The sequence below is a fragment of the Amphiprion ocellaris genome, chromosome 22 (assembly GCF_022539595.1).
Source record: "Amphiprion ocellaris isolate individual 3 ecotype Okinawa chromosome 22, ASM2253959v1, whole genome shotgun sequence".
Taxonomy (NCBI): domain Eukaryota; kingdom Metazoa; phylum Chordata; class Actinopteri; family Pomacentridae; genus Amphiprion; species Amphiprion ocellaris.
The window spans coordinates 8,565,049-8,587,338 of record NC_072787.1 but is presented as its reverse complement, the minus strand read 5'-3'; the positions used below and the strand labels follow the sequence as shown (position 1 = coordinate 8,587,338).

The 22,290-nt window shown below is 39.9% G+C and overlaps 1 protein-coding gene and 1 long non-coding RNA gene across 2 annotated transcripts in view; one reads left to right on the top strand and one right to left on the bottom strand.

The window, feature by feature from the left end:
• The window catches only part of gfod1 (glucose-fructose oxidoreductase domain containing 1), a 47,205-nt gene that overhangs the window by 7,611 nt on the left and 17,304 nt on the right, over nt 1-22,290 (bottom strand). Inside the window, exon 2 of the mRNA XM_023262605.3 lies at nt 75-268. Within this exon, the coding sequence (XP_023118373.1) occupies nt 75-268 (194 nt within the window). The remainder of the gene's footprint in view (nt 1-74; nt 269-22,290) is intronic.
• Nucleotides 17,798-18,802, top strand: LOC129348005 (uncharacterized). The gene is made up of 2 exons (XR_008600401.1): nt 17,798-18,076; nt 18,311-18,802. It is a non-coding gene; the product is annotated as an uncharacterized LOC129348005 (long non-coding RNA).

Genomic DNA, 22,290 nt, shown 5'->3' with positions numbered 1-22,290 from the left:
GTTGTTATTATAATCAATGGTAATAAACAACTGAAAATTTTCTATTTTAAACAACAAGCATTTGTAAGTCATACCTGGGCCTCACAGACCAGGAGTTCTCCGATGTACCCTTCCTCCAGTAGCTCCTTCATTCGAACAAAGGCAGGCAAGAAACGCAGCACATTTCCCATAATGCTCAGCAACTTGGGGTAGTACTGGGCAGCTGACATCATTCGGAAGGCATCCAGAGGCGTGGCGGTCCTGTCACAGATGACATTCTTGCCAATACCTTTAAAAGAGAGGAGAGACAATAGGGAATGAGCCATGTGGATATCATTGTTTTTATTGGAAAAATCTTGTTTAGACGTTGCTGCATTCTCTTTTGCTGACAATGTTCAGATGATGTGAGAAGGTAAAGAAAATAAACAAAAACAAAAGAGAGAGAAGCAATGTGGTCAGCCTTAGTAACATTTACAGACATAATATCCTCTTGAGCATGAAAACATCCCCTCCTCTGAGGAAACAATGCAGTGGTACAAAATGTGGCAACTCCCACAATAGCTGACCAAAGATTTCCTTTACATTCTGGGCTTTCTCCTCTGAGTCATGGGAACTGCATGAAAATGTTGACATTTTGCAAAAAGTCCCAGCAAGTATGTTCTGCATATGAACTGTCCACAAGCCATGACTAACAGAAGAGATGCTCCTCTAAAGTCCTTTCAAAGTCTGAGTCCTTGAATGCAATTTCAAAGGGTTTTAATGTTGGCAGGCCTCAAGATGTTGCAGTCATATCTGTGGTGTATGGTAAGACTGCACAGCTCTGAGAGCTTTAGACAGGCTTCACCGGCATTACCGGAGGCCTGATGGAAGGTTGATAAAAGGACGAGTACAGGCGGCACAGAGGAGATGAAGACAGAGGCGAGAAAGAGCCTGGAGACACTGCATGAAACCTAATTAAAATCACTTCCAGCATATCAAAAGGCCCACTGGTGCCAGCAACACCCAAACACAACTGAGGGGAGAGGCTGAATAGTAATGCGAGGAGAGACAGGCATAAACTGTTACTCTGTTACGGCTGGAAGAAAAAAATCGGGAGCAGGCAAATGGATGACATACAAAATAGATTGTTGACTAGTTTAAACCCAGTATATTTATTGATGTATTGTTCAGTTTCAGGCAGATAAATGACTGTTTGCAAATGTTTTGTAATTTGGTGGATGAAGTACTTAAACAATGAGTCAATAAACTTTTCCTGAATGATGCTCAAAGGGAAAGAGTGTAACATGAAATCTGCAAGTACGTGTTTGTCCATACTCTGTTACAAAAAGTTTTTTTCTGACTTTCTCATGGCCCTAACTGACCTATTTTGGTAAACAATACCAGTTAAGGTTCTCTGTGCAGAAATACTGTCCACAAAGCACTAGTTCATAACAAACGGGCAAGTCAGCCTCCCCCTCCCTTTCAGTTTCATTTACAACGAGAAAGGTTGTGTACCTGAGAGAGAACCAAAAATAATCCAGTAACATCCATTAGCTGACACTAGCACTGTAAAGTACGCTAAACCACCATAGAAAATTATTGTAAACTTATGTAACGCTATTTTCATTTCTCTCCGCTCATGCTTGATTTCCTCTGTTTCGGTGGTCTGTCGGACTGGAACGGTCCCATGAGTGGACACAGACACAAACAGTGAAAGAGTAGTCGTGACTGGAGATCATACAGCGTCACAGAAAACTTTGTCACAGCACCACTTTACAAGCTAAACCCCACAATCCTCTCTGCCCGCCAACACAGAGCTGCACACCTCCTCAGGTCGCAACAGTAATAAATAATAAGAGGCTCCTCCGGTGGATCAACCAATTATGTACCACTGGCATTCTACAATACTGTATCGGGTGTTTTATTAGGACAATATTCTGGATTGAACATTTTCAGCCAGAGGGACTTATATGCGACTGCACAGCGGCGTGGTGATTAGCACTTTTGCCTTGCAGCTAGAAGATCCCTGGTTGGCTTTCCGAGGATCTTTCGCATGGAGTTTCCATGTTCTCCCTGTGCATGTGTGGGTTTTCTCCAGGTTCTCCAGCTTCCTCCCACAGTCGAAAAACATGCTGAGGTTAACTGGTGATTCTAAATTGTCCATAGGTGTGAATGTGAGTGTGATTGTTTGTCTCTATGTGTAGCCCTGTGATAGACTGTTACTTGTCCAGGTGTCCCCTGCCTTCACTCCAAGTCAGCTGGGATAGACTCCAGCCCCCATGACCCTAATGAGGATCACGCGGTGTATAGATAATGGATGGATGGATGGATGGATGGATGGATGGATGGATGGATGGATGGATGGGACTTATATGCAGTAACATGCATGCACAGGTGGACCGAGATTTTCAGATGACAACACACACAAAGGAAGTATGGCTTCAGTGTCTCCTCAGGACACCATTACTCTAAAGTATCTTTACATAGCAGATAGGTGTTTGCTGTTATATTAATGCTTTACTTAAGTTTAAAATCTTGCATGTTGTGTCTTTATCACAGTGTTACTGTTGTCTAGAACAGCTTTTCCAAGAAGACAGAAAGCAATATTGATAACCCCAAGCAATTTCAATACTGTATCTACAACTCTACAGCATTAGCATACCTTGAGTCCCACAGTCTCTCCTCATGATTAAAAGATTTTGTTCTCACAACAATGTATCGAACTAATGCTTAGCAGATCCTAACATTAGCCTTGCTCCGTTTGTTTAGTGTAACACACAGTAAGTGAGCACAATCCTGTGTGGTTCCTAAAAGCCCAAGAGAGGTGGGATATACTGCTCTTTATTAAAGATGGGGAATTTCACTAATGCACTTCCCCCATCATCTAGACAGCCTTCATCCTTAAAGCCTGTTCCCTTGTAAAACAGAAAAATACAAAGCAAGGAATGGTCTGTTCCACATTAGAGAACAAATTCTGACTGGTTTTGTTTTGGTGTGATGAGAGTAAAGAACTCAAGAACTAACTGTCTGATTTGGCAAATGTGTTTTCTCATGTATCATCGAGAGCGGGATGCAAAATCCAATCCAGGTGCACTGAAGTAAGCAAAAGGTAATTGTTTTTGCTTTTCAATTCTACTTTGTATTTGTATAATGAAGAATGTGTTATTCCCTCTGCATAGTCATATTTTAAATCTGAATATAGTGGACTGAATAAATAAAACAACTGGTTGCCTAAACCTCCCAGCAGTGTCAGGCTGTTTCTCTGAACAATCTATTTCTATTTCTTTGAAAAACATCTGTGTTCCCTTGGTCACTTCCGCTGCTAAGAGCTGAAACCTAAATAATGTGGTCTTACATAGTCAGCAGGGAGTCAAATATAGATAATATGCACTCCACAATATAGGAGCATCACTCCACACACACATTCTGTAAGTCCATGGAGTGTGAAAAGTAGCAGAACCCTTCTCTTCCAGTCCTGGCTGAGAGGTTGTGTATGGACAAGCAGTTTTGGAAGTGAACTTCCCATGCTAATCTGCCATTAGCTCCAATTGGCCAGGCCAGGAAATTAATCCCTCTGACCCAGTTCTGAAGAGTGCAGATGGAGCCCCCACCCACTACCCAACCCCTGCAGACATGCAAAGCCAAGCAACAACAGTTCACCCCATCCCCTTATTTTTGGCATTAACACACAGAAATACGGGAAAAATAGACTGCCTTGGGGAAGACCCCTCCGGACAAATACTAAATGCTTCTAACTGACTTTTTTTTGGCATTAATATCAAGCTCAGCATCTTTAGAAAGCAGTAGCTTGACTCGCTACAAAAAAACAAAGAATTAGCATATATATATATATATATATATATATATATATATATATATATATATAGACAGAGACAATTCGACTCAAGCATTTTTATGCAGTGTCATTCTGCCTCTGGTCTGTACTCACAGGTCACCTCAGGCTCTAAGTGTGACCTTTATAGAGATAAAAACGGCTCCTCTTCAGATCAGCGTGACCTTTTGCTCCTCAAGTACAAAGCTCTGAAAGGTCGAGGCTTAGACAGGTAAGCCTGTAGAGTCAGCAGAGTTCTCTCAGACAGTGAGAGGATGTATTGTGTGTGTGCCCAATAGATCCTGGATGCACCCAAGCACAAGTTACTATCATCCTAGCTGGTGTAGGACACCAACAGGAGATAAAGTCAGACTGGATTAAAGTGGCAGCCAGATGATCCATCAATTTGGGAATTCACGCGGGAAACACTTTGAGAGATAAGACACATTAAAGACAGACAGCGTCATCATCAGAACAGCTAGAATGACAGTCAGGACTTTAGTATTCCAGGACAGAGGAGTGAAATGCAAAATACAGTATGGATCTAAAGGTGGACTCCTGCAGTGTCAGCAGCTGTGGACCAGCTACTGGACTGTCATGATGAAAGGAGAGCTGAAGATAGTGGATGATCCATGTTCAAACTCTCACCTCTGATCATGAGATTTAAGGAGTGACCAAAGCACCACACTGTGGATAATAGTGGCTGAAATGAGTTTCTTTTGAGTGGCTGGGTGAACTCTAAAGATATCTTTACACTTAACTTGATGTGTTACATGGTTGAACTGTCTGCAAACCTCTCCCCCTCTCTGCTCCTGACATTTTGATTTAATTCTGAAAAAGACCAGGCAGGGTTTGATCATCTCTCTCTAGGTCTTTTCTATTCCTCACACTCTTTCAGTTTCTTTATGCCAAGCCAGTGTACCCAACAGATTGACTTTCAAGAAAGATTATCCAGAAGTTTGACTATTTATAATCAAAAACAGAAATTAATATGTTTTACCTCCACATGTTTGCCATCCAACATGTTTGGACAACATGCTGGGTGAATTAGCTTGTTTCAATCCAGCCCCAGCCTAAAGGGATGATTGAGAATGGGTGGATCAAGAATCTGCTAAGAATGCTTCCTGAACTCTTCCTAAGGCATGGCATGGACAAACCCAGAAGTTTGAGGGATTACATATCATGTCTGACACGGGAACAAGGAGTAGGTGGAGAAAGGTCATTTGGGCTACCTTACACCGTGCTTATATAGGCTGGTCCCTGGCAGGTGGCAGAAAATGGAAAAATGGATAGACAATATCAACTGTTTTACTCATTGTGTTCTGATACATATTTGCAACAATGTTGACCATTTCCTCTGTTTCCTGTTCAGTGCAAACGTTTCCAAAGATCCAAGGTTTCAAAAGTACAGGAAGACTTCCAATAGTTATAAAACAAAAGATGCTTTGTACACTGTGCAAAGTTTCAGTGGCATATGACAGCAGCACAGCAACATCTGAGGGTAAACACACAGGTGTTATATAGGAAATGCACCGCCAGAAAATGGAGGATGTCAAGTGGAAAACAAATCATTTACATCAGTCTAATTGATAGGTCTATAGATTAATGTTTGAATAAATAGTCTGTAGTGGTCTCAGCCAACCTGCTGTTCCAGTAGTGGTTCTATAATGGCTGCTTATCTCTTGGTTATATTCCTGTGATTTAATGCCAGCAACTAACACCAACTTACATGTATGAAATGTACCATAAAATAGCAAAATACATGGGACTTGGCCCATTTTGTTGGTAGTAAAATCTTTGCCTTTATCAAAACGTATGGCTGATATTCCAGTAATGATAATGTGAACTGCACTGATTGCAACCCAAGTTACATTCAGACCTGCGTTAACAGATACAGCAGCAGTAGTTTTACTGTAAGGGCCTGACACTGGCAGCCGCGTTTAGTGAAATAGCTCCAGTTATTTTGGATCGGCAGAGTGAAGTGCGGGTCAATTCGCAGGTAAAGCTCCTGGCCCAGCGGGAGAGCAGTAATGGAGCAGAAAAAACCTCCAGCACAGTAGCTCAGTCCCTCAACATCAATAATTCATGTCCAGGACATAGAGGGAGATGAAGTGAGAGAACCTGCAGAACAAGTGAGAACGACTACAGCAAACCTGGAGATAGTGCACAAGGATTACAACTACAGTATAATGAACAAAGGGACAACAGAGGTAGGATGAGCATTAAGTAATACATTAACATTCATAATAATCTTTGACACTACAGAAGTCAACAAACTATATTATAAAGCTATTATTGAACCAGGACTACTGTGCAGTAAAGAGTTTTCTGTCAGGGAGCAGCAGCAGGCTTACATAGCAGGTGACACCTGAATATAGTTCACATCACTTTCACTTTCTCAGATTAGAAGACGTGCTTCCCTCAGCAGCAGTGAATGGTGGCAGGCTGTTTGCCTTCAGGTGCCTTTAGGTGTCTTTGATGTTCAGACTCGGCATCCTGTCACAGTGAATCAGCTAACCTCAGACTGAAATCACATCCTGTCGTCTCACAGACCTGAGGCCCAAAACTCCAAAACCCAGTGGTTCACATAGAAACGTATTGTCACTACCAGCAAAGCTGTTTTTCTCAGAGAGGCAGAATGAGGAGCAGAGGAGCAGTTTTCTTTCTCAGTTCACATGTCGACTGTTTATTAATGTCTTAGCACAGATTCTGCTCATGATAAAAAGTTAATTCCTTAATCTCATTGAAAGTAGAGGACAATGAGGCAGAGAGATGCATTGTAGTTAATTGGATAGGATAGATGACTCATTGAATCTTCAGTGAATGTGCCATGTGCAGCGTGTTAACATCCTTAAAGCATTAAGTATCAGTTACTTTACAATAATGTCCAACAGTGGAACCACTGTCAGCAGCACTTTGCATTAGTGCAACAAGTAAGATTTGTTGGGAAAACCACAAAACTACTCTTATTATTTACATAAGTCACTGCCAAAGTTTTCATAGGGGCTACTAGTAATTGTACATGTATTTTTGTCACTGTGATGAGGATGATTGAGATATCATTGCTGATGGTAGCAGCTGCATGTCATGAATAATGATAATATGGGAACAGTAAAAAGCCACAGTAATGGTTAATGATGGCCTACTGGAGAATCTCACTTAAGCAACATAAACAGCAAAATTGTACCATTTCTTTTCCATCTACCCTTGAATTTCATTTCTTTAAAGTACTGATGTGCAAAACTCTGATTATGTCCATTCATAGTCGACCACGGAAATGAGGCATGCAAATTTCACAGTTTAGATTCAAAGTCATCATAAATGACATGATTAGCTATTTGAACATTCTTCTGTGTGAAGACAGAAAATCAGTGATTCTGTTCAGACTCAAAATGAGTCTATTAGGAGGAAAGCAGACCATTTATTGGAGTAAGTACTTCATTTTATGGTTCAGCAGAAGCTGATGTTAATATTCAGTTTGATCTATTGCTGCTATGTTGTTCGTGTCAACCATTTCTTTTTTTAGAATTGTTTGTTAGGGTCCAGCATTTACATGCACTGTGGAAATACTTTCTAGTATGTTTGCTTTATGGATTTTAATTAATTAGACCAGATTATATTATTTACCTGTCAGCTTCATTGCACAAATTTATTAATCTTAATGGGCTAGTCTGTGTAATACATTTAAAATATGTGATACTGCATTACCACGAGACACCATGAAAAGTGTGACAGTCACAGAAGTAGGACGGCATGAATTTATAAAACCAATGGCCATTCCACAGTTTAAACTCTGAGTCAGATGAGCTGTGGCAGTCAAATAACGAGACTGGAGTCATGTTAGATGGACCATAGCCTGAAGCATGAACCACGTTATGGTTAGAGTTACACTGATCAATGTGCAACATGAACAACCCCTGAAAGATGTGCTGGAATTTAAAAAACATTTAATTACATTTGTCTCATTATTTTCCCATCCCACCTTAAATATACCAAATGACAGTTGCTGCAATTTGCTAATTGCATTGTTTCAAATTGCAACTTCAATTTGAAGTAATTTATTTATGTATTTATTCATCTTTAATAAACACCTCAGCTATTGTCAGGGAGTCAAATATTTGAGCTGAAAGGATTTGCAAAGGCAAGCACAGGTAGATGTGATTATTGTGAGGTTTTGTACATCTGACAAGAAGTATTCAGATGCTCATTTTCTTTATGCTACTGACTTATAGACATTAACCTACACAAAGATTTCTGCTTCTACACTCTGAACTGATGGTGGTGTAAAACAGAGTCTACTGTTTGTCTTATATCTCATTTTGTTATTTGATATTCTAAATCTTGTCTTGAAGGTTTTGACGACTTTAAGGCCTCTAACAGACGTGTTTATTTTAGTCATTACACCATTTTGCTAAGACAACAGCAGGAAAAACAAGTCACACTACTTTTTGGAAAAACACAGCGACAGAGAAAGGGGGAATGAGAGACATGCAGAGACAAAGAAATGCCAAGAGAGAGAGCAGCTGTATCATTACAAGTGAAGGCCAGCTCTCTCCAGTCCACTGCTCCTCTCGGCTCGCTGCCACAATCATCATCTGGGTCGCTGCATGACTCATTATGTGTCCTACTGAACACCAATATTCACTGCAACACACACACACACACACACACACACACAGACACACACACACACACACACACACACACACACACACACACACACACACACACACACACACACACACACACACACACACAGGGCAAGGCCTTGAAAGGAGGGAGGTAGCTAAGCTTTGTGTGTGGCAGAAGGAACATAATCATGGCAGGAGATTTCACACCTCCACTGATTGTACACAGGAGTAGCAACACTGAGGAAGGAAAGGCTGGAAGTGGCGGCTGTGCAGGAAGGTCAGGTTTGGTGTGAGTGAGGGTGCGGCTCACGGATTTAGTCTTAACAGCAAAGTCATGTCAGGGAGCGTGAAATGACTTATTGTTTTGTTGTTGTTGCACTGCATAGTGACAGTGAAAACATGCCATGGCAACAGAAATACAACAAACTGGACTCAAAGGCTAAAGAAATTACACTCCTGATCACATCTGATGCACTTAGAGAAACAAGATTCCATAAATTGTCTTCAGGGAATAAATCACAAATGTTCACAGTGGCACACAAGACCACGAGTTTGGGTGCAAGAAATTAAATCAATTTCTAATGTGGCTCAGTGGCAACAGCTGGAAATTACTACAAAGGAAATCCAGGTGGGTTAAGTAGGATGCTGAACACATCACGTCCTACACAATAGGCCCATTGCCTGAGGAAGCCAGAAATAGAAAAGCTCGGGGAAGCGGTCAGGAGTGGAGCCATCTGCCACGCTGCAGCACGTATGCTCTCCTGCAGGCGGAGGTCAGGAGGAGGAGATAAGTCAGGGAGGAACCTCCCAGATTCCTCCACACTGATGAAATCATCTGCACTTTCAGAATTGAATGGAATCATGTTGTGTTTAAGTACACTCAGAAGTTTATTAATCCCTGCATTTATGCTCAGACAATGTTTGAAATTGAAATTATTAATGAAATTATTCTAAACTTCTGAGAGCTTTGCCAATGACTAATTAGTTCAAGTAATTTTAAAGTATAGATAAATACTTTCTGGCTTCAATTAGCTTCAAGTTCTTCAGACCTTCATATCACTGTCAACTAAAGTCTTTTTGACATCCAGTTCAATTGTAGTGACTTATGATTGGCGCTTGTCTTTATGTTTGTTTCTTACATTTTTGCACTAAATGCATATAAATGGGTAAATTAACGACCACAGTGGGGTCAGTGTAACACCTCTTTTGTTTTTACAGAAGGGATCAACTGATTATCAGACAGGATGACTGTTAGAGCTGATATTCAGTATTTGTCCAATTATCAGTATTGTGTTTTTTAAAAGGTTACAGATAAAATAGATCAGTTTAAAATGATGCAGCTGCATCTCTGTCTCTGTAGCTACTCTACAGTCTGGAGCAAAAACCGTCCACTATAAGAGTTGATCAACATTGAAGAATGAATCTTCTCTCGGAACTAAACATGCATGAAACATAGACTTAAAAAAACATTTGAACTAAATTTTGACGTCAAGATTTTTATTTTTATTTCAAATGTATACTGTTCCAAATAACGTTTTTGATCTCCCTGATTACCAATAATGGGTATTGGCTATGAAAATAAGGAGGATCAACCCCTATTTTATATTATCTGCCATCACTATTTGATTACTGACTATTAATATTTCTCTACAGACTATTTTGAACATGCAGTGCGCAGCATGCTGCATGTGTTGTAAACTGATAATTTTCCAAACCTAATTAACTTGTGAAAGTCACAGCACACTGTGCTCTGCAGAGTGCTGTAAGATAAAAGAAAATTCTACATTTACAACAAATCTGTACATGCATTTCCATTCAGGTTTAAAATATTATGGCCAGCCGAGTGCATCTGCATGATTACACAAGTGTAGAATACTGCGAGGCACTGCTTTGACCAGACAAAGGGGAATGAGCAGGACTGAAAGATCTTACAGCATCCTTCACCACCGAAGCACTGGAAACTAATTAGCTTTGTCTAGTAGGCCTGGAGGTGGAAAAGTGCTGAAAATCAGACACAAACACACACGCAGTGGGAGTGCAATCAAGTGAGCAGTTTGCAAATGTTCAAAGAAAGACGACTGACTCACCCTGGAAAAAAGGCGCTGCTTAGTGCTCAGCTGAAACTAAAAATCATATATTCTGGACCAACAAAGTGTGCAAGAAAAAACCTGGAAAGCACATGATGTCTTGTACATGAGAAAACGTTAGTTAGGGAAAACAAAAGCTGCTGGTTTGAGCAAAACGCAGGGGCACACACTCAGAGAGACAGACTAGGCTCGTCTTTCTGCTGATTATCCCAAATTTAATTAAGTTTAAAGCAATTACAAAGCAGAGAGGGGAAGCAGGACTAACAGACATGAAAGCTATGCATTACAATCACTGGATACGTATGTTTATTACTGGATGTAAATCAAGGGAAATCAGGCTCCCTGGTGACTAAATTGTCCTGATTGTGTGGCTGACATGCGTTCCCAATCTAGTATTAGCATGTAAATGGAAACCTTGATGGCAGTGATGGATGAACCCAGCAGTGTTTGACTCTCTACTACAGCTGAAGTAATAGCAGAACCTCAACACAGGAACACAAAGTCAATGTACAGGACTGAATTGTACCATCTGCTTCTTGGTGTAACAGGATTTAATTTATTTCAGTAAAGTCGGGAGGTGGACTGCCTGTAACGGAAAGACAAGCTGGTGACAGCAGAGTGGAGAGGCCATGAGCAGGACATCAATAATTTATTAAGATCTTTATTTAGGTGAATCAAGTCACTGACTGATCTGTTGTCACTGTGACTTTAGATTGTGCTAAAGGACAGAAGGTGAATTTGAAGTCAAACTAACTTGCATACAGACAGTAGTTGTTTTTCAATCAAAATCATAATCTTTTGACAAGATAGAAATCTCCTAAATACTAAATTTGAATCATACCTACATAACAAACTTTATTCTTATGCACCAATTATCAAAACTGATTCTGATTCTAACAGATTGACTGTCACTTGCAAGTAAGTTAGCTGTGATAAATTTATGAACAGTTTGTGATTGTCGTCTGGTTAACATGCTCTCTGGAAGTCAGTGTTTCTGTCAAAGATGGGTTTTGAATAAACACAATTCTGTGTAATTTTAAAGTCTGAAACAATAAGCACACTTACAAAAGCAAAATATTATGGGCAGAGTTGCAGCAAAGTTGTGGTTGCTCTGCTCTGGAAGACAGCTGCAGTTATCCTTTAGCGATGCTGATGTGAATTTGCAGCAAAGTCCTATTTTCATATGTAAATTAGATTCGTGGCAAACATGGTGAACCTCTGGCTATCATGGAAAACACAGGGCTTGCTGGAATGTTTAGTGTTTATGTATGTAGTTGTTATATTGTCTAAATATAGTATACTGATTTTCATGGTACTGGAACTGTTGCTGGGTTATTCTCACATTTAGATCCACATCTGGTTCTCATTTGCAAATGTTTTCAGGTTAAAAATATTCTATTTCCTGTATACACGGCTGATTTTATTTTCACATTTTCATGCTAAATACATGCCTGATGGGTGAAATTGTAATTCTGAAGAGGTCATTGTTGCATAGTGTTAGCTGAGATGGGCGTCAGCCCTGGTGACCCTGTGAGGGATAAAGTGGATAAAGCTAATGGATTGGACTGTGTTTCCACAAGGTTAAACAGCAATGTGCCGCAGCTTTGACACAATTTCAATACAAAAATATGAACTTGCTGTACATTTTCTAAGAGGAATGGGCTGTGTGCTTCTATTGTCCAAAAACAACTGCAATAGCTTTATGCCAGTTCCAGACAAGCAGCTAGCAGCGCTATGGTAAGCTTTTTAATATCTACGACCTAGACTGGACATGTATGACAAATCAGCAATTCAGTTTTTCACTTCAGGACCAATGACATCACCTTTAACATTCATGTTTCTCAATTACAATTTAGCTGCACTTATATCTGCAGCTAATTCCAGTTTCAGATATCTGATTGTAATTCGAAATATCATTAATTAACCTCAAGTCAGAAGATCTCCACTTTCCTTTCTAGATAACTTACAGTTTGAACTAGTCAGAATGATGCTGCAGATATCTTGAACAGGAACCATGACTTGCTAAAATGAAATTATAGATATCTTGAAGTGTGGTCATCTATGTCATCTGTGATTTTGCAAGTGGGAGGCAACTTGGATTTCAAACCCACTATGGCATTGAAACCAGAACCACATATGACAAGTTGTTTTAATGCCACGCAGGGCAGCCTGAAGCTGAAATTCTAGAGAATGTCAACTACAAGTCTCTGAAAAACAAAGCTCTTTTACAACATTATCTAATGATTTTATCTTCCACTATAGCCATCATTACTTCTCTGCACATTGTTTAAATACTTTTCTGAACCAATATCAGATAGGAAGCCTTGCATAAGCAGCTTCATGGACAACAATACTGGTCATAATAACTGGTCTGGAACTGGTATTTTGACCAGTCAAAACTGAATCACAGATATCTTTAACTCTCACTCTGACAGGTCTGAATGATGCAGTTGATATCTGACATTTTGATTCCAGGCAGTTCAGCTACTACATGCTAAAACAGCTAACCACTAACTAGTTGCTGAGGATAAATGACAGTGAGTTGAGTTTCCCAGTTGAACTTCAAAGCAAACATTTTGATTTTTTTAATATTCATCACTGTAAAAGGTCTGAATATGGACCGCTGAAGTTATTATCAGTGAAGCAGCATGTTCACCTGGAAGGTGAACATTAACTTAACATCAATGTTAATATGAAATAGTGCAGAGCTCCGGAAAGCACCATTAAGGTTAGCAGTAATCAGTACATTAGCAAAACACTGTTAGAAGTTTGTCATGAACAGCTATGGAGTTGTTACCAATCAATATAACACAAGGTCATTATTAAGCTTAATTTCTGACTATAATAACAGGAATGCAATCTCATAAATTCAGTTTTTAGACAAAACTAAGCAGGTTAGTATAAAAGCTGCTTTAACAACATTCTGCGCAATAAAACTGTATCGCTCTAACACAGTTATTTTCCTCAATTTATAAAGGAACCTGGACACATTCAGGAAGAGTTCTGGTGGTAATATGTTTCCTTCGATTCAAAAACTGAATTAATTATACCACACAGTCCTAAGAGTCTGGCTGAGGATGAACCCAGATGGACTACATCTAACGCACTGATAGGAATGATAAAACAGCACATTGTATATGGTCTGTAATGCAGCTGCAGGTCCATTAGCGCACAGCAGAACTATGAATGATGACAAGCATTAGCCCCACTCAGCTGGGTTTACCCCTCAGCTAATGCTCTTGAATCGCAAGGAGTTTAGCATTCCTAAATGTGTTTAAGTGCTGCCATTAACCCCAGCACCAGAGTGGCTCGCTGGCTACTATGGAGATGAATAGTAACCAAAGGAGTGGCCTGCACTAAAAGCACATGCACTAAGGAGGCTGCTCCATCAGCACGCTGCAAAACACTGTTAGCTGCATTCAGTAAATGTTGAATATTTTCATTGTATACAACTGAAATGATAAAAATACGCAAAGCACTGAAAGTTAGTGAACGAACATTTTTAACAATTTCTTGATAAATAGATAGATAGATAGATAGATAGATAGATAGATAGATAGATAGATAGATAGATAGATAGATAGATATAGATAGATAGATAGATAGATAGATAGACATAACAGTAGCTAAATACACACACCACACACACACACACACCACACACACACACACACACACACATATACATACATAAAGAAGTGAAGTTAAAAATGTACGTTCACTGACAAACTGATTAGCATTTACCTCTAAATCACCATAAAAGTGTCCAACTTGGAGCAAACCTGACTTCCTGCTTCAGTTTGAACACAACTCACACAAAGACAAATGTGCGTGTGTGTGACTGTGTGTGATCAGGCCTCCACCTGCACCACCCTGTGGTCCTCCAGGGTCTAATTAACTGCTGGGCTGAACTGCTACCCCTCCTCTCTAATCAGACAAACACAAACACACACACAGCATCCTAATCAGCACTCTTCCCTTCATAGCTCTTATGGTAATGCAGACAAGCGAGACAAATAAAACACAGTTACCAATGACAGAGCTGTCTGCCGCCTCACAAAGAACCACTTCACACCCTCCTGGTGAAATTTGCATTTTACTATGCGAATAGCCTTTATTTGCTTTTGTAAGCTATAGGTCAAGCAGAAAACACTGTCCAGACACCCTTCATGTTTTTGCTTGTATAATTGCCAAATGAAGGTGATTCAAAGAGCAGTTTAGCTCGTTTACATACTAATGAATGGTCGAGGTGGGCCCCATATTGCTTTCAATGATTAGGCCTGTGTATGTCTCCCAACTCATTAATTACAGAAGCATGGTGAAATGAACATCACACCATTACAAGTTGCTTTGCAAAGTCCTGCACTGTGTGAGCAGTTCAATACAAGGCTGCAAACACACCTGAGTAAACCTGCAGGAAGCAGTGCAGTGAGACCGCCAGCTGTCATCAATAATATATACTGCAGGTGATTAATTCTTTGTCCAAAAGAAACTGCTCCTAATGTTATGGTGAGAGAGTCTGGCCACAGTAACTTACATTAAAAGCAGAATGGAGGAAGGCTGTAAATAACGGATGATGACAGAATAACGCACTGATGATGTTGTCCATATACATGAATAAAAGTGCAGCTATGAAGATCCAGGACTGATCCTAAAAGAGACAAGTCAAAATAGAAACAAAATGTTGGTAAGCATCTGCTATACACTGACCATGCACACTACTAGTCATGTCCTCATCAATTTTTTTGCCCTTGATCTAATCCGAGTCATTTAATATTAATATGGTCCAAAGGCAATACATTTGACTAGATAATGCAATAGATAGTGCACTAATTATTGAAATCAATCCAATGTATACACTTCAGAACATTAAGAAAATTAATGCATTTCTGCACCAAATGTATCCACCCATATGTGTGTTTCAAATGTATTGTTGATTAACTGTAGCACCTGGTTGTGCCACCGGCAGCCTCTTACTGTTTAACACTTTAGCGACCCAAGGAGACAGTTTCATGCTGGCAAGCAGAGAGCATTGTGGGAGTTTAACTAGCAAACAGCACCATGACAAAGACTTCTGTGGTGCTTAAAAGTCTCCATCCAGAGTTTATGTTTTAAAGAGGACGCAGACTCGACCAAGACAGTGCTCCTATATCCCAGTAAATATGTAACAAAAAAAGGAACCAGTTCTCAATAAAGTCAATACCAATCAGTTAAAAATGTCTTGATCTGCCCAAATCCTGATCTTTGAGAACGGATCAGACATTCCTACACATTACCATTCAGTATTTTCTCTATTAATGCCTTCATTCACCCCAACAGCAGAAAGTAAAATCCTGTTATTGAAACTGGCTTGTATTAGAGAAATGCTTTTGTTGCTAATTTCCTCTGTTTGATATGTATTATTTTTCCACCAAGGAATGCGGTGGAGTAATGGTGGTGATCAGCGTTGGTTTGTCTGTCTGTCTGTTCGTCTGTCTGTCTGTCTGTCTGTTTGCAACATTACTCAAAAACGGACAAACAGATTTCAATGACATTTTCAGGGAAGGTCAGAAATGACACAAGAACCAAGTGATTATATTTTGGCAGTGATGCAGCTTATAGTCTGGATCCACAGATTTGTTAAAGATTTCTGTATCATTGTGAGATAGCGGCACAACATCACTGTAACTATGACAACAAGTGAACACTAGGTCAGCTGCCAACTGATGATCACATGATTGTGATCCTACTACAAATCCACTGCTGAGGACCACAATTCTTTTATAGATTTCATCCGTCATAAGTCATACAACGACTGAGCAGCCTTGGCGGAGTACTGTGCTTTCTGAGTGCTTTTCTTGTTGGTCATATTTCACTACAGCATTTGATCTGCCTCCATTTCCAATTTTTCACACAAGCGCCAATCTTTAATGCTGGATGGTTACATTTTTATGGTAGATATTTTGACTTGATTTGTGATGTAAAAAGTGAGGCTTTAATTAATATTCACTGTGTAATACATTTCAACACATGTTAGCATGAAGACATGAGATACCATAAGAAGCGTGACTGTCACACAGAGAGGAAGGAATGTGTGTAACTGTTGAGATGATCGTGGGTGGGTTTGCTGCATAACATACATCATACTGTAGCATTTGCAATTTGCTGATTGTATTTTTTCAAATTGAGATTTAATAACAGAAACTGATAAATTTATTAGCTTTCAAGTGGACAGTGCATGAAGGCTTGAGTTGGCTATTACCAGAGACAAAGAAAAATAACATCAAGCTTGCACATTATTTCTTTCTTTGCCCTTCTTTGAATCAACATTTGTTTGAAATGTGGCAAAATCGTGGCATTAATGTACATGGTAATGCTTTGATAATGGATGCAGCTGTAGCTTTGTTGCCTGAAGGTGTCCTGTTGTAGTTTGGCAACATCCATTATTTCACTGAGACTCAAGCTTACTACTGAACTATGCTACTTCACTTATATATTCTATCATCTCATCTATAATCAGGATCAATACTGAAAAACAGTGAGCTGTTTCAATTGATCCCAGTAAGAGGGAAACATTTTCGAGTTGCTGTTTGGGAAAAGTCTTTGACAAAACAAAAGGTGAGCTGGCTCGTCTTTCCTGGCAACTTCTGCCAGGGCCATGAAGAGCATCTTTGTGTCAGATAAAGCTGCTGAGAAGTGAATGAAGGAGGAGGAAGCTCAGAATGCTAATGCGCAGCAGTGAGCTAATAGTTATTACTTCAAAGTCCTGAACTTTTTCCACACACAGCTGTCTGCGCAAATACACATCTACACACTGCTCTTGTAAGGGGCACATGACTTATGACACGTGATGGTTAATAAGTTGACTCCTAAGCTTATTATCTCCACACTAGGGGCTGGCAGAGAGCACAAGGAGGGGAACAGAACAGAGAAATGTTGCCTTAATTTAAAAATTTCTTGTTTCAAAAAGAAAACAGCTTGCAGCCAGGAAATTTGTCTTAGTGAGAAAATCCTTAAGAACCAAAAATGACGTGATACAAAACTGCATGAGCTGACACTGTTATGATCCCTGCTCCGGCTCCAGCCCTTCCTCCTTTTCCTTCTTTCTCATATCGTTCCTCATCTGTTTATCTGTTTTGACCTGTCTGTCTCTTTGGCTCCCTCTGTCTGTCTGTCATCTCTCCTTCCTGTCTCTCTCTCCCTGTTCACTCACCCTCCTGCTCTCCTGCTTCACCTGCCTGCACTCTGCTCCCAGCTGATTACTGCAATGAGTGTCAGCTGCAGTAATCAGCTCACTCACCTCACCTGCCTCTACCTCACCTCCAGTTATTTAAACCCACTTCATTCAGTCATTCCCTGCTGGACCATAGTTTGTCACATTCCTGCATCAACTCATGACCACTACAGCTTCTCGGACACGACTCTGCCAGTTCCTGTTTGGATTTTCCATCTGGACTCACCTTCCCCGTTTGGATTTCCACCTCTGTTCCTATTCTTTCTCCAACCTGTGGATATTCTGTTTTGTGTTCTACTATCTCCAGAGTTCCCTAAGTCTGCTACCTAGCCCTTCAGTTTAGTTTCTTCCCATTGTAAGTACCCTGTTTTGATGATTAGTTTAGGTTATTCATTCATGGTTTTCTTAGATTTCCCCTCACTCGTTAGTTTACAGTCTTTGTTGAATTTTGTAGTCTTGTCTGTTTTCTGTTAGATTTTTGCTTGTCGGCTTTCAGCCTTTCCTCCCTGTCTGTTCCTAGTTCCTCCTTAGCTTGTATCTCTAGGTTTTTTGTGTATTCTAAATAAAGTCTTTTTTCTGTTAAAACCAGTTTGTCAGCTTCTGTGCCTGCATCTGGGTTCTCTGACCCCTCCTGTAACAGACTCTGTAATAAAAGACAGCCAGCACTCATTAATAACAACTAATGTCCTGAGATGCACAGACAGCTGAGTGACTTCAGACACAAACTAATGGATGGAGACATCTTCATTGGATTTCATTCACCGTGAAGCGAAGACGCTCCTCCTGAACAGCTGTGTGCCACTGAGGCTCTGTTGTGATCCATCTCAGTGTCGGGAGAGGGACGGACACACATTAACTTCCCTCTTTAATTCAGTGAAAGAGGACTGAGGGAGGAGACAAAACACACTGATGCTTGGCTGAATCTGGACTGTTGTCATGGTGATGGCGCACCCTGACACCCCTCGCTCTCTGCCTGCCACTGAGGTCAGCAGAAGAAAAGAGTAACAGGAGGGAAATGGAGCACAGATAGAATTTTGTGAGAGAATGTTAATAATAAACAGCAGCATTTTACCACCATCAACTGCAGTTTTTTTTTGTCTAATTTATTTACTGAACATTTGTTTTGTAAAAATTGTGAGAAATGCCAGATTATAGTTGCCCAGACTCCAAAATGACATTCACAATGTTTGTTTTGTCCAATATGCAGTGCAAGGCTAAAAAGAATTCAAGATACATTTTGTTACAGATTAAACTACCTCACAGAAAAAAATAAATATATATATATATATATATATATATATATAGCTGGACTACAGAAAACTGTCCTGAAAGCATTAATTGCTTTTAATTATTTCCATTATTTTGACATATTTAACAAGGTTGTCATAAGGCTTTGAAAATACACGTATACATATAACAATACTGAATTACAGGTACCTCAAATTTCTACAACGTAATACTTAAGTAAATATGCTTAATTGCATTCCACCAACGTACCAATCTATCCATTAATCCATTAGCTTTACCCGCTTTATCTGTCAGAGGGTCTCAGGGGACCTCGAGTCTGTCCCAGCTGTCAGTGGTGAGGAGGTGGGCTACACCCTGGCTTCTGGTCATTTTACAAAATGTGTACTTTCCCTCACATCAGTCTGACAAACATGTCACAAAAAGTCCAATGTATTCTTCGGGGTCACTGACATCACAGCTAAGAGAAAAACAATGTTTCCTGTTTCTATAAACAATCTTTGGTGGGAACAGCGTCTAGTGTGACTGCAGACATGACACATCCCAGTGTGAAGAGCCTGCAGTCTCTGGCTCTGAATCACTAACATGACACTGAAATCAACACTGATGTTACATAAATCAACCAAGATGACCTCCATCAACTATTGACACATTCCTGCCTTTTGAGACAGCGTGACAAGTTAAAATACTGCCTTTCATACCTTTTTTTGGTCATTTGTTTCTCCCACAATTGGATTTAGCGGTCTGTCTGCTGTTGCTTTGGAGGATGTAACTCATTTTGGCTGCAGAACAGCAGGCAGGGCACCAACACAATGCTTCATTTATATGCAGCTCTTCTGGGGTTGAGAGATAAACAAGGTGAAAAATGCAAAGCACTTCTGCAATTGTGCAGAGAACAGTGAAGCAAAAACTATCAGCACTCCTAATATAGAGTAGAATCAGTTCCAGGGTCTTCAGACAAGTATGGCAGAAATAATGCTGCAAAAATGAAGTCTGAACTGCTTCATGGTCAACTCATCAAAATCTCCATGTGGGCAGCATAGCTCAGTGGGTAGAATGTAACAGGAGGGTTATCGGTTCCGTTCGGTTCGGTCCCTGGCCTGGAGAGCTCATGTCGAGGTCTCCCTGAGCAAGACACCGAACCCCTAACTGCTCCTGATGGGTCGTGGTTAGCGCCTTGCATGGCAGCTTCCACCGTCAGTGTGTGAATGTGTGTGTGAATGTGATGTATAATGTAAAGTAATGTATAAATACAGACCATTTAACATTCCTCAACGATCCAGATGTAGCCACTACTGATGCGAACAATGACACATCTGTCATTCTAAGAAATCCACTACAGTTGGAGCTGCCTGTGTGGATCTGAATAGCTAACGGCAGATAAAGTAAATTTGGTCTTCTACTGAATGCAAAAGCACCTATTTGCATCTTTCCATGTTAGTCTGTTCCACCGCTTGTTATCAGACTGTGACAGAGGACCGTGGCTGTCTGCCAAACAGACTGACCACAGCTTGATTTCCAGGATTTTCATGAAAATTTCTGAACTGTTTATTTATTGTCAGTCACTTTAGATTCCCAGTATATTGTCGCATATCCCTAAAGGGCATGTCCACATGCTCCCCGTAGCATTATGCTGAACAGAGGAGAGAGGAGGGCAGATGCAGATGAACATCAGACTATTCGTCAGCCCAGTACTCATGTGCAGTGTCTTCTGCTACATGCTAGAAGAAACATCCTACCAAAGTAAAAGTACATGTACTAATATTAGCAGCAAAACTTAGTTCAAATGCTGGCCAGGTTAAAAGGTATGGTTTGATCCCACTGATTGAAATATTAAATGTGACAACATTAGATTATTAACCATGTGTGTGTCAGCAGCATGTTACTGATGCAGCCGTTGCAGGTTGAAACCACTTTATATACATTTTTATGTGCAGGGTCAGTAGATAAATCTGAGGTCTTCAAACATGGTTAATGCAAGAGGAAAGAGGAAAAGAGACTAATGTCTGATGAAGTCTATTTTCAGTTTTTCTCTTTACTCTTGGGTGAAATACTGATTATCTAAATATATACTAAATGAAACCCTGTGAGAGGTTGAGGCAGAAAAATCCCTATTTTGTGGAGCTGTAAATAACTCACACACATCCAAGGTGTGACCCTGACTACATGTTATTTTTTTGTAAGATGTCAACAAGGTTATAAACCATCAGTTTCATCTGTAACAATGTGATGTAGTTTAAACTCTAGTTCTATTTTTCATGGTGTAAAATCTTTAAAGTAACTAAAGCTGTCAGATAAATGTCATGGAGTAGAAAGTACAATATTTGCATTTAAAATGTGGTGGAATAGAAGTATAAAACAGCAAAAAACGGCAACACGAACAAGGTACAAGTACCTCAAAATTGAACTTAAGTAGCGTACTTGAAAGATTTACTTAGTTACTTTCGATCACTGCTCATTAGTGACCTTCAGGAGTGTTTTTTCACATATTACTTTGATCCTCCCACTAAGAGAGGCATGTCCAGAATCCAGATCCACACTTAAACCTGCAACAATTTGGTGTGTTTTTATTTTAACAACAGATCTAATGTGAAGTGAGTCTAACAAGGAGTTGTTTCCAGCAGCAATGGGCAGCTGTTTAAAGCTCTATAAATCCTCTACTAAGCCAACTGTACATTAACTGTAAAGAACAATATGGAGATTTAAATTGTCATCAGTTTTTTGGTCAACATAGTGGAGCACAGTTAGACGCTAAAGAGCTCGATAATTTCCCTCAGAACAGAGAGTGAATCGAGGACTTAAAATATACACTACTGTTCAAAAGTTTGGGGTCACCCAGGCAATGTCATTTTTTCCATGAAAACTCACACTTTTATTCATGCGCTAACATACTTGCTCAAGGGTTTTCTAATCATCAATTAGCCTTTCAACACCATTAGCTAACACAACGTAGCATTAGAACACAGGAGTGATGGTTGCTGGAAATGTTCCTCTGTACCCCTATGGAGATATTCCATTAAAAATCAGCCATTTCCAGCTAGAATAGTCATTTACCACATTAACAATGTCTACACTGGATTTATCATTCATTTAATGTTATCTACATTAAAAACACTGCTTTTCTTTCAAGATTAAGGACATTTCTAAGTGACCCCAAACTTTTGAACGATAATGTATGACCAGCATCATGATTTCAAACGATGCTGATAACACTCTGCTGCATCTCTTGAAAGTATAAACAGACAATTGTTACCTTGCTAATGTTCTCCACAGCAACTTTATAAAGTGAAAATATGTCAGATCTTATTGGATCGTATGCATTTA